Below are 13586 nucleotides of genomic sequence, written 5' to 3'. Positions count from 1 at the left end.
CATGGTCACTCTGTATGTCCACTGGGTGTCACGCATTCTAGCTACGTGGCCTCCCCAATTCCGTTTAAGTTCGTCTCCAACCTGTACTGCGTCTTTCATGCCCGTGTTCTTACTGAGGTCCACATTGCGGATTCGGTCTTTTACCCTTTGCTAAATGAATGGTTGTTATATATTGTAAATATAAGCAAAATTTTGTTGCTTATCCCAAGTTGTAGATAAATCTATGTAGCTAAACCATGTCCATTAGATTAGATTTTTCTAATTTATCTGTTATATTAACCGGATTTTTCCAAAGTTCTTCTTTTGTGCAGCTGATACATTTCAAAATATGAGCCGTTCAGAGCAGAAGTGGTGTAAGTCAAAATTGGGTTATGAGGTTTAAAGTAAAAATTCTTTCAAATACAGCGCAAAGTAGCGATTAATATGTCCTTCGTTCTATCCATTGACTACTAATAGTTCAAAAAATTGAATATTAATTGCTACTTTGCGCTCTATTTTACAGAATGTTTACTTTAACCCTCATTACCCATTTTTGACTTACACCACTTCTGCTCTCAACGGCTCGTATGTTGAGGAGAAACTTCACGTGTATTGCATTTTAGGCATGTAGGGAATTTTTTAACAACACCATTAATGTATTTAATGGTTTTAAGATGACCTGTTTTGAATCTAGTGATTGCTGTTTTGTTCTTTACGATCTAAAGACATTATTGTGGCATCTCCAGGAAGTTTTTCTTGGTACCAATCATGGCATGTTAGATAATTTCAGTCTAGTGCAACTTTTGATTTTGCTTTAGATTAAACTGTCCTGAGTATGTTAGACCTGAAGGTAGATTACTTTCATTTGTTTCATCTTTTGCGAGTGTGACTGCTATTTCATTCCCTTGGATGCCTGTATGAGAAGGTACCCATTGCACGTGAGTGCTAACTATTATTTCGAACACGTAAAGTCAAATGTCAGCAAATAATAGTGCAAAAATCACCATAAAGTCACTAAAATACACATTTTATTAATTTTACTTATATGGTAAAATTTTTGTGTTAATATACAAATGAATCAGGGATTGCAGAAACAGCACATGTTACTATTTGTGGCGAAATGAGTTTATTCGAGTTTCTTAAATATCGAATGAGAAATTACGTAATGGGAAAATATTCGGTAGCGGTTTTCTCCACAAAAAGTAATGTAGACGAATGAGTTGAGGAAACCTGATTAGTTACAGATATAAAAGAACGTTCTTTACACCAGGAAGGGGCAAATGAAGATGTATTGCTTGAGAAAGAGCTCAGATTTACCATTAGCTTAGGATCAGCTGCAATAGATGAGACTACTTCCGATGTAGCGGATATTCCCGAACTCTGTGATTCACAAATTTTTAACGGAGACATAGCAAGTCGGGAAAACCTGAATTATCTCGCAGGTTATGTTGTCCATCGATTGAGAGGAAAGCATCCCGAACTTTGTGAAATTAATCCCACTCAAGGGAACACTTGGATTGATTCCCTTTCCTTGCCAGAGGGAATTTAACGAGAACCTCACAGAACTTTGTAAATGCTATGATAGTAAATGAGAACTTTTTCAAAGACATTCATGGCACTTATTACTGTAAGTCAAAAAATTGTTTCAATACCGTGACAGACAAAATAATGGACGCAGTTGATGAAAAAATACAGCGCGAAGCTGTCAGCTGTTTTGTTAGAACAAGGACATACATACGAGTGCGACATCTTATTAGGGTAGCACAAAATCTGGATGGCGAGAAAAGAAGGCAGAGAAATAAGATGAGGAAAATTATCACGTAAATGTACAGTTGAAGACCTGCCGGGAATGATGATGTAACCCTAGATCATATATGTAACAGATAACTCATCGCTATGTTAAAATCGGCAGCACTTTGAAGAGAACAACCGCTAGGATCGCCAACCGTCCGCCGTAAACGAACACGAGATGGCAGTACAGTCGCTAATGCAATTCAAATGGGAATTATGACGTGACTCCTTATGTAACAACTAGATGGCAGCGTTGTAAACCTGACGAAAGTTGTTAACGTTAAAGCCTATAAGGCCGACCTATCTGGGTATATAATATGATCTAGGATGTAACCAACGAAACTATAATTTTTCAGAAGAAAGAAAAATACTTATATATTTTTTATGTATTTTATTATAATTACTAACAAAATAATTCGACTAATCAAGCATACAAGTTTATTCAGTTATTGAATGCTATAATTAATTGTTATAAATATGAAATCTTCAAAATTACTCTTCCCACCTAAATCACGTATTTCAATGATTTGAAGTCACATCGTTCTTCTGGGGAAGTCTTCAATTATGGAGCAGTTTTCTAAATGTAGTATAGTGTGTTAGATTTTGTAAACTGAAAATACAAAAGAATGTAAAGTTGAAATAATCGTAGGCAATGTTCATTATCTATATTAACTTAATGTTTAAACTTTGGTGCAATACTATAGTAAGGATCAGGTAAGAACAGTTCCTAATCAGCAAATATTGCCATTTTGTCAGTGTTGCCAACTGTTACCAGATATCACACGATCCTACGTATTGAATGACTTATTTACTTACCGTACTTTACCTTTATGTTGGAAGGTTATTCTAAATAATTCAATAATTAGTAACGTATTTTGGTAGGCAAACTATACGAGAAAGGGATCAACATTTTAGGTATTTTGTCTGACAAAATTCATTGGTTTGACTAAACAATTGACTCACGAGACCTAATCTAAAAATGTATTTTGTTTGACCACGTGAAATTATTAGTACTAACTCCGAAAACTTACCTGACTATAATCTTGAATTATAACCACAACGCAACACATAAAATAACTATTATGTATTAATATTAGGGTCTAATACTGATATTAATTAATTAATTAATTAATTAATTAATTTCACTAGCTTCCAATAACCGGCTCAGAAATCTAGTACAATTTTACTTTCATGGAACTCCAGTACCGACAACATTTGTCTCAGCTGCCAACATACCAGTTACAAAATCACTACCATTATTTATCAGTATCGAAATTCGAAACGAAGTTGGCAAAAGAAAATTCAACCTGCAAACTAGAAAATCACCACGTTTTGGTAGGCAAACTATACGAGAAAGGGATCAACATGTTAGGTATTTTGTCTGACAAAATTCATTGGTTTGACTAAACAATTTATTCACGAGACCTAACCTAAAAATATATTTTGTTTGACTACATGAAATTATTAGTACTAACTCCGAAAACTTACCTGACCATAGTCTTTAATTATAACCACAACGCAACACATAAAATAACTATTATGTATTAATATTAATACTGATATTAATTAATTATTAGTATGTTCAAATTTCACTAGCTTCCAGTAACCGGCTCAGAAATCTAGTACAATTTTAATTTCATGGAACTCCAGTACCGACAACATTTGTCTCAGCTGCCAACATGCCAGTTACAAAATCACTACCATTTGTAGTATTTATCAGTATCGAAATTCGAAATTAAGTTAGCAAAAGAAAATTCAACCTGCAAACTAGAAAATCACCACGTATTTTGGTAGACAAACTATACGAGAAAGTGATCAACAAGTTAGGTATTCTGTCTGACAAAATTAATTGGTTTGACTAAACAGTTGATTCACGAGACCTAACCTAAAAATGTATTTTGTTTGACCACATGAAATTATTAGCACCAACTCCGAAAACTTACCTGACTATAGTCTTGAATTATAACCACAACGCAACACATAAAATAACTATTATGTATTAATATTAGGGTCTAATACTGATATTAATTAATTATTAGTATGTTCAAATTTCACTAGCTTCCAGTAACCGGCTCAGAAATCTCGTACAATTTTAATTTCATGGAACTCCAGTACGACAACATTTGTCTCAGCTGCCAACATACCAGTTACAAAATCACTACCATTTGTAGTATTTATCAGTATCGAAATTCGAAATTAAGTTAGCAAAAGAAAATTCAACCTGCAAACTAGAAAATCATCGCAATCCACTAGCATTTGTAGTAATGGGGGGGGGGGGATAGGTTTCACCCTTACGGTATGAAGTGAGCTGACCCGGACTATATTTCTTTCTCATTAAACAACTGAATCGGTTATTGTTGAAAGGAACCAAGTCCACTTTTTAAAGTTTTGAGATAATTGAAAAAACTGTTTTGTGTGTAATCTATCGAAGATTAAACCAAAATATATTGTGCACATAAAATATAGGCATACAGAATTAGTTTAGACTCTTAAAAATATTCGCACAGTTATTAGAATCTTTCTAATTTAGAAAACACGTCATTGGACTTAGTTCATTTCAACATGGAAATGCTCTATTTATAAAAATGTAAACACATTTTGGTCTATAAAACAAATTCGGAATTTATTAAATCACCTGTAATGCAAGTCTTTAGAAAAAAATCAACTATGAAACAGGTTACTTGCATGATGCAGTATAACATACATTATTTTCACAAAATACAAAGAATGTTTACAGTAGTCATACATCTTTGTAATGAGAATAACTCAGAAAACAAAACAAAGTTTTTAAAATATCCATATTATTTGATTGAATTAACCAGTATATTATTATTCTTGGATAAATACAGAACAACAGTACAAATAATTACTGTTTTCAATAAAGGAGGTTTTCTTTTCGTTCCATTGCAATATTTTATCATAGAAATCTTTGCTATCTCCTGATGTAGTAACATAACGATAAACTTTCCTCACATCTCCTAGTTTGCTTGTTTTGATTGGAACTCGTCCTTCAGGATAGGTTTTCTGTAATAGCCTAGTAAGATCACAATTTCTCGTGTATTCCTTCTTCCATTATCTGATACTGTTATCGAGTATAGAATAATCAAATTTGAACATTTAATGCGACAAACAACTAGTAATCAACAGTCAGTTTCTGCACTCATAAAAAACCGGGAAATACTGGAAGCAGAATATACTGTTAGCACAGGGCCGCCAACCTGGAATCTTCGTAATTCCGTGTTGAAAAGCGCTATCTACAGGAATTGGTTCCTTTCAACACCGAATGACAAGATTGACCACCTCAAATAAAGCACAAGGAATATGAGTAATTAGTTCCTTCCAACACCAACAGATGCAGCGTGCTTTCTACATTACAAATCGATAAAAAAAATGAAATTGACAAAAATGTGGACTTAGTTCCTTTCAACAACGAACGATTCAATTTCATATTCTTTAACTGTTTTGAGAATGTATTTATTTTGACCGACATCTCTCAATAGCATTCCTTCCGCTGCAACATCAAACAGAATAATGACATCATCAGATGTCTTTTATTACTTGATCCCGAAACACTCGTGTTGTGGCAATTAAGCGGCAAGCCGTCTCACTTGCAGTGAAGTGTGTTCCACATGACGCTATGCGCAGTAGCTGACCAAACTGAGCATTGGTATGCCTGCCCCATCTAGCGACAGAGCCATCTAGCGTCATATGAAACAAATACAGAAAAGTAAAAGCAAACGAAAGTGACAGACTATTGAAATCGTTCCATTGCGAAAGGACCACACATTGTTACAGCATAATGATATGAAATATGCGTTAACGAGAAGGTTAGGATTTTAATTCTTGATAAATATCCGCAGGAACGGTGCCATTTTCGCTTCCGCAGTCTAGAACCGGCGACAGCACGGCGTATTGATCTGTTCATGACGTGAAACGGGCAATGGCAGGTATAGGGAGCGGTAGAAGAAAACGTGCGATATTACAATTCTATTTTTATATCGTCTTCAACCTGCGTCTAAGTCGTTTTAAAGATGACATGGAAATACAGAAGAGAGACAAGGGTAGTGAGTTTGCTCTAGTTGGCGGGAATACCAGGAATGGCGCTGTGGGTTGGGTCTGCTGCTAATGGTGCAGCCTTCTTTGGATCTTCTCCAGTAAAACACGACGGTGGGGTCACTCGAAGACACCGCCATCAGCAACAGGGCAAAGGTCAAGTCCAGGAGCTGGGATCGACCGTGACGTGTTTGGATAAAAGGCAATCAACTTCTAGTGCGAAAATGTTGCTCCGACGTCATTGGAAGTAAGTAGACGTAATTTCAGATACGTTCTTATTTATTTAATAATAATAATAATAATAATAATAATGTTTTATTTTCGCTGGCAGAGTTAAGGCCATAAGGCCTTCTCTTCCACTCAACCAGCCTTAATCAATACAATACATATTTAAATTACGAATATTTACACTGCACTTATAAGGTTCTCCAGCAATATTCTTCAGTTAAGTTTTAACGACTAGTAGGCTACATATTTATTTAAATTTAGATAAACCTATAAGGTAAAGTAGTAATTTAATTTATTAGCTAATTTAATTCAATCAATTATAATTAATTTGAGATTTTAGATAGCTAGTAAAATGATGAAAATTAATTTAATATAAGCTTACTAGAACTGTGTTACAGGGAGAAAAAAAAATATATATATATAAATCTAAAATATATTTCTATAATGGGAATATTAATGTAATTGCCATTAGAGGTTTTGTAAATCTATTTAGAGAAATTAATGATAATAATAAGAACGGACAGATGTTAGTTTCATTATATGTAATAAATATTAATCAGCAGTTAATTTGTTAAGTAAGAATTTATGTAATTTTGACCTAAGTGAAGTTATTGTCCAACAACCCCTTACATCACTCGGTAGCGAGTTCCAATTTCTAGCAACTGAAACTGTATAAGATGAAGAATATAAAGATGTCTTGTGGTAGGGTATAATGAGTAAATTGTTATGATGAGATCTTGTACTTAGCTTATGATATGCGGATAAATTTTGAAAACGAGAAGCCAAATAGATTGGAGTAGCGGTGCGCAGAATTTGAAATAAGAGAACAAGAGGAATCCAGGGCTCGTCGATCGCTTAGCCTTAAGGCCCATTCACAATGAAAATTAAACATAACTGTAACACAAGCACGGAAGTTTGCGCCCAGGCTACCAAATGGGATCATTCAGAATGATTCACATAAGCATTGACATAAACATTACCGTAAGACGTTAACATGAAAGTTTGCGAACTCCAAACTTTCATGCTTATGCTTACGTGATTTGCAAACAGAACACAATCGTGGAGCGCTGAAGTATGCTACAGGATATGAGGAAATGGCGTCGTTGTTATGTTTCCATGGTTACCAAGTATGTTTGCGGTTATGTTTATATTCCCATCGTAATGATGGTATGACTTCTTGATTTCACCGTAACGTTTATATTACGGTTAAGTTAACGCTTACGTTATATTTAATTTTCATTGTGAAGTCCACACCTGTGGAGTAACGGTTAGCGCGTCTAGCCGCGAAACCAGGTGGCCCGGGTTCGATTCCCGGTCGGGGCAAGTTACCTGGTTGAAGTTTTTTCCGGGGTTTTTCCTCAGCCCAATATGAGCAAATGCTGAGTAACTTTCGGTGCTGGACACCGGACTCATTCCACCAGCATTATCACCTTCATCTCATTTAGACGCTAAATAACCTAAGCTGTTGATAAAGCGTCGTAAAATAACCTAATAAAATAAATAAAATAAATTCATTGTGAATGAGCCTTTAGCCAAGACAGAGTTTGGAAAGACGGGGAAACATTTATACTTATGTGAAATGATGACAACTTTAGAGACCATAAATAACAAAAAAAATACAACAATGAAGTGACATCTCACAGTCGGTTGGCATGAAAAATTATTCTTTTATGTATTACAAAAATATTTTAACGTTTCAAATTGATATATAAGTCATTAAAAACACTGCTTTCACTCGAATAAAAAATTCACCACATATAAGGCTACCTAAACTCTTTAAGAACCATTTTTATATCGTAAATTGGGGGGTTGTCGCACTCCAGAGACAACTTTCCCTTTGTGCGAATTACATACTTCAGATTTTTTTGTAATGAGAAAAAGTGGCAGGGAATTAAACGAATTCCTATAACTACGTTAATTACGTAGAATATTTATGCTGTTCGTGATTGTTATTTTGAGCATGATTTTAACTTTAAGGATGTTTGAGATTTGAAATAAAATGTTAATGTTTTCTTTTCACTTATGTAGCATATTTAGGCCAATGTAGAGCATCCACTGGCCACTGAATGAATACTGCACACTTTTGTCACTGCCAATGTGGCGCTATAAACCAATTTTCAATACTTTTTTCACAACCACAACACATTTAAAATCTTACTGTACCATATATAGAGAATTATTACTACATTAACACATTTAGTATATCACGAAACATGTAAAATGTAATTGTTATGAAAATCGCCATTGCTGCTTCTTCAAATTAGTAGTATTAGTACGATCTACTTCCACCAAATACCTTACTATAATAATACCGGACAGCTAGCAGTTCTGCGCGCGAACGACGCTGGTGCTGCTACCTAGGCGGCCGGTGTGGAAATACTCGCGAAACAAGCTGTAATCAACTGCAATGTATATTGTTGCTGGACTAGTTAATAGTTTTATTAATTGGTGCTGTGTTAAAATGTCAGGGTGTATATGTGCTGTTTATAATTGCTACAATTACAATATTACAAATTGCTCCAAATCATACTTTCGATTTCCGAGAGTTCATAAAACGTGAGTCAGCAAAATTCTTTATTAGGCCTAATGCCTTTATCTCTGTGCTCATAGAACAATAAAAATTAGCTTTTTTATTTAAACCTAATAAATAAATAGAAGTTAACATCTATTGGAAATTTTAAGGTTTTAGCAAATTAAGTTGTATTGTTGTCCACATGCCTTTACTAAATTAAAAGCAACAGATTACTACCATTTTTATCTTTGCAGTTGTCAGCGATGGGTAGCCTATATAAAGCGTTATTGTAAATTCATTCTTAATGTCAGAATTAATTTTGTCTCACCAAAGCAAAGAAAAAATACTCAATATTTCTCATAATATGCAGCTTTGATATAAAATAATGTTACATTAAATACTGTACTATTCAATTAATATTTGTATTTGTGGACGTAATTCCACGCCGTTCCGCTAGATGTCAAGTCCGTGATATTTCGCACTCACGTCAATGCTGCTAGTATACAGCTGTCCGGTATTATTATAGTAAGGTATTTTCTTCCACTAGATGGAAAGCGACACGATTGGCAGAGTCGGCAATAAATGAAAACAAAATGATACCAAGTGTGAGGAATGTTACTACAGGTGTGTAGTATTATGTGACAGGTTAGGTTAGGTGTGTATTATGTGACAGGTTAGGTTAGGTTTGATTAGGTGTGTAGTATTATGAGAAAGGTTAGGTAAGGTTTGATTAGGTGTGTATGTTATTACTATGTTGGCAACTCTGAAACCCACTGTTACATTAAAGAAATATGGCGGTATTCTTTGTTCGCGCACGACGATTTTCGTATATAAGTAAAGTGCGTATTTAGGGCGGGCTAGGTGGGCTTACAGCTCCCCCAGTGATCACATCAATTATATACTACTCAATACTTTAAATCCAAGGCATCTTGAAGGTATTTTATCAAGTTCCTGTAGTGGCCGGGACATAAGTAACATTTACCGCATATTTATACTTCCCGATTTATATATCGTTAATTACTTCATAATTGCTTCCCCATTCCATGAGGCCTAGCCTCGAGACAACAATGCAATTGATAGTCGAAAGGATTTACACATCAATATAACACCAATAAGTTGTTTGAAATTATAATGAATAATATCATTATAAAGAATTGGATTCATCTACAAAATAATACCACAGTTAAGTATTTCATAATTAGACTACGCTAAATTGACTATTTCTGTCATATTCCCCGCATTTACTAATCTCCCCATTTGTGGGCGAGTCATAATGATTATGACGTCACATTCATTTGTTTCCCCTTTATATTTTATCACGGCTGGCTGGATTCGAAACTACTTTGTTTTAAACACATCTTAATTTCAGTAATCTAAGGCCTACTGTAATAATTAATGACGTCACCGTGATAACAGAAGGTGTGACAAGATTTCTCTAATGTCGAGCGCATGAATGTTTAGCGTTAAAACTTTAAGTAACGCAAATAAAATAAAAAAGCAAAGAATGGAGTAACTCTCGTAGTATGTTATAATTGCTATACATATTTCATTTATGACATATTCTTTTTTACATTTCAAAATTATGATATTGGATTTGTTAAAAGTTATCGAATTTACTCAGAATATTCACCGCACATACTGTAAAAACTTCCCAAACCTTCAAGATATTATTTTACATCACATTTTTGGGCTTTTACGCTCAAAAGATAAGTTTTCCTTAACCTAAATCCAAGACGTTCTGCTTCAGATGCTGTTGTAGAATGATAAAAACTTCAAAAGCCCATAAATATAATGTAAAGGAACTAAACAAAAGAATAAGTATTTATATTACATTTGCTTGACAGCTATTGCTGTTTATTTGTTACAAGAATATTTAACTCTTCAAAACTAGGATAGAAATAACTTACAAATGTCGATTTTATTCGAATAATATACTAAATTGTATAACATAAGAATGACCAAATTTTAAAGCGCCAAAAATGTTATTTTGCATTGCATATTGGGACATTCCACGAATCACGCACAACTTTCCTTTTACTTAAATTTCTTCCAGACGGTTAACAGAAAATCCCAAGTGTACTAGATAATACGATAATCGTATTATGTATCTTCAATCCGATGATTTTTTTCTGACACCGGTACTACATTGAGTCGAAGTGGTCGTGGTTTACGAAATGAATCAGGTGTGCAGCTTTAATGTTGCGTAGATGCCACGTGGACTCAAATCAAATTTGTATTACCATAGCCCGTTCCTACGTATTACTAAGCATAATCCTATTAGTGAATCCAAAATTCATCAAGTTTTGATGGAGGTGGCAAATCAATTAGTGCATTAATGACAAATTTAAATAAAGGCTCCCTAATACGTATAGGTGTATATAAAAAACCCACTAAGATGTAAATTGGAAGTTAATAGAAGGTTTATTCATGAATTTGAGGTTATTAGATGCAAAACTCGTCTTATCCAAAGTTAAAAAAAAATAGTTAGGCACGGTATCTCATACTTGATGTTATTCACTACCGTATTGAATTTGTTTAAACATCAAAACTTGCCTATTTACATTTTTATGAGGTCTCGAAAATCGTTATTAATTGCATAACTCGCCTAATTCATTATAAAATTTGACGCAAAACTTGCATGAACCTTTCATAAAGTTCTCAGTGTATGCACATTTAATGGAAAGTCTCGAGCAAAACTTGGCTTCTACTGAATTGAAAGATTTTTTTTCAAACTTTTGCATATTTCATTTTCAATAAAAATTTGAAATGTTCTCTGTAATGAATTTGTAGGACAATGTTTCATTCTGTCGCTTCAATTATTGTCAAATAATAAATATATTCAGATTAGAGATGAACAAAACTAACTGCCGCTCTCGCTCGCTGTGTTCGTTGCATTTGTCTTTCGAGTCTCGTCTCGTTATTCTCGTGCGCTTCGAGTCTCGCTCATCATTCTCGAAATAGCATTTGATCGGCGTGGAAAGATTTCGTAACTTTGAATAACATACATCATTGAAATAAATAGCATTATAAATGTTTAAATGAGACAAAAAGACAAAACAGAACAGTATCTTAGTTATCAAAATGTTCTGGTTTTATTATATGATTACATATAGTTATATAAATAGAAAAAAAAAAACAATTCTCAAATAAATTTGCATTTCTAAGAAACATAAAACATAACGTTAATATCTTTTTACTTGAGATTGCACACTTGATCTCAAACATATGAAAAGAAGATTTCTAACTTTTTAATAAGGGCCTAGTAATTAAATAAAGATTGGGGAACGGATTATTATACACTGAAAGGTAGAGATGATGTTTCAGATGGGCTATTTGATTGTTTATACATATATAACAATTGCCAAAGTAGGTAAAAGTTGTCAGGTATAAACAACAGTGGCGACTCAAGGCTGCTTGACGTTCGGGACTTCGAGAGTGATCAATCTCGACGTGTCGAAACACTCACAAGCAGTCTTACGTCAACGACGCGACGTATGTAACATTGTCGTGCGGGTTTTCGGCTTTGCGGGCGCTGTTAGTCTTGATTTCTCGATCGTTTTTCATCTCTAATTCAGATATACTATCATATAATTAGTATACTTTCTTCAAAACTTCTGTTATCCATATTAATAACTAGTATAACTGGTCTTATCCAAAAATAAAATTCAGTTTATGCCTATGTTTTTGGGTTTTGATTTTCCAGAGAATAAGGGTTAATACAGTCATACAAACGTCATCTAACATAATATTTTTCCTGTTTCGGAAAGTTAGTTATTTGTCTCCAGATTTCTTCTCTAAGTTTCGTGTTTTTATAGTTTTCATTCCGTGTATCATATAAGTAGGCCTACGGGTGAGATCGTACAAATTCGATAACTTTCTGACTGCAATTATCAACCATCTTTCCTCATTGTCAATAAAAATAATACAATTCATCGCCACCTGTGATATTACTTCATCTTTTTCTATATTCAATCGTCAAAAAGAGTATGAATGTCAAACATCTTTGATAAATGTCTCAAAGAAAATTCGCTGAGCTACCGATTTCAGCTAGAAATTTGCTCGAAGTTTTCGCCTCGAACGAGAATCTCTTCCAGTTTGTGGACGTCCATTTGAATCCATGTTATCAATCTTTGAATTTTCTCGTAACACATTTCTCGCTAGCGACATCTCTTCAAGTGTGTAACGGGCTTTATCCGCGGGTAAGGGACGCTAGCGCGGCTAGCCCGAGGGTGCACTGTGCTGATGACCGCTGATTTAATTCATGGCTTCCTTATTCTCCATAATGATAAACTGATATACTGAAACATTTTTTCTGTGTTACTTACACATACTTTGGGATCATCAATTTCAGGGAAATTTTACTAAGTATATAGGCCTAAGTTGTAAAAAATATTTCGTATATTTTGAGTCGTAAGGAATACAGAAATGAAAAAATAAGTATATGGTGCCATTAAAAAAAAACAGATTTCTTGCCACATCCTTCATGAATGAAAAACTTAGTTTTCGAAAACATATTGAACCTATAAGTAATTGATTAACTAGCGGACTTACTCGTGTTAATTACACACTACATACACACTAGAAATTGAAAACAACAACGCCATAAATTTCCTAGACATCACCATAACAAAAATTGACAACAAACACACCTTCAAAATATACAGAAAACCAACCACCACCACCACACACATACACAACACATCTAACCACCCCACACAACACAAACATGCTGCATTCAGGACAATGGTACACAGATTACTCAACATACCCATGAACCAACAACACTACAATGAAGAAGTGAACACAATCAAATACATAGCACAAGAAAACGGTTACAATCCAAACATAATAGACAACATCATAAGAAAGACAAAACAAAAACTTAACAAACACAAAAACACGCAAAACACAACACAAATACAAGAACAGAAGAAATACGTCACACTAACATATGAAAACAAAAGCACACATAAGATCGCATCTTCATTCAGAAAGCAGAAATATAACATAGCATACAGAACAG

General features: G+C 34.1%; 1 protein-coding gene across 3 annotated transcripts in view; it reads left to right on the top strand.

Annotated features, from left to right (window-relative positions):
* LOC138714818 (scoloptoxin SSD14-like) overlaps positions 1-13586 on the top strand; it is a 270565-nt gene that overhangs the window by 68803 nt on the left and 188176 nt on the right. The window contains exon 1 of one of the 3 annotated variants that reach the window (XM_069846977.1): positions 5511-6070. The exons of the other annotated variants lie outside the window; for them this stretch is intronic. Within the exon in view, the coding sequence (XP_069703078.1) occupies positions 5868-6070 (203 nt within the window). The 5' untranslated portion in view covers positions 5511-5867. Of the gene's footprint in view, positions 1-5510; positions 6071-13586 lie in introns of those variants that run through there. 3 annotated transcript variants of the gene reach the window in all.

This window comes from Periplaneta americana, chromosome 15, assembly GCF_040183065.1.
Source record: "Periplaneta americana isolate PAMFEO1 chromosome 15, P.americana_PAMFEO1_priV1, whole genome shotgun sequence".
NCBI lineage: Eukaryota > Metazoa > Arthropoda > Insecta > Blattodea > Blattidae > Periplaneta > Periplaneta americana.
This window is presented reverse-complemented; position numbering and strand designations above follow the sequence as displayed.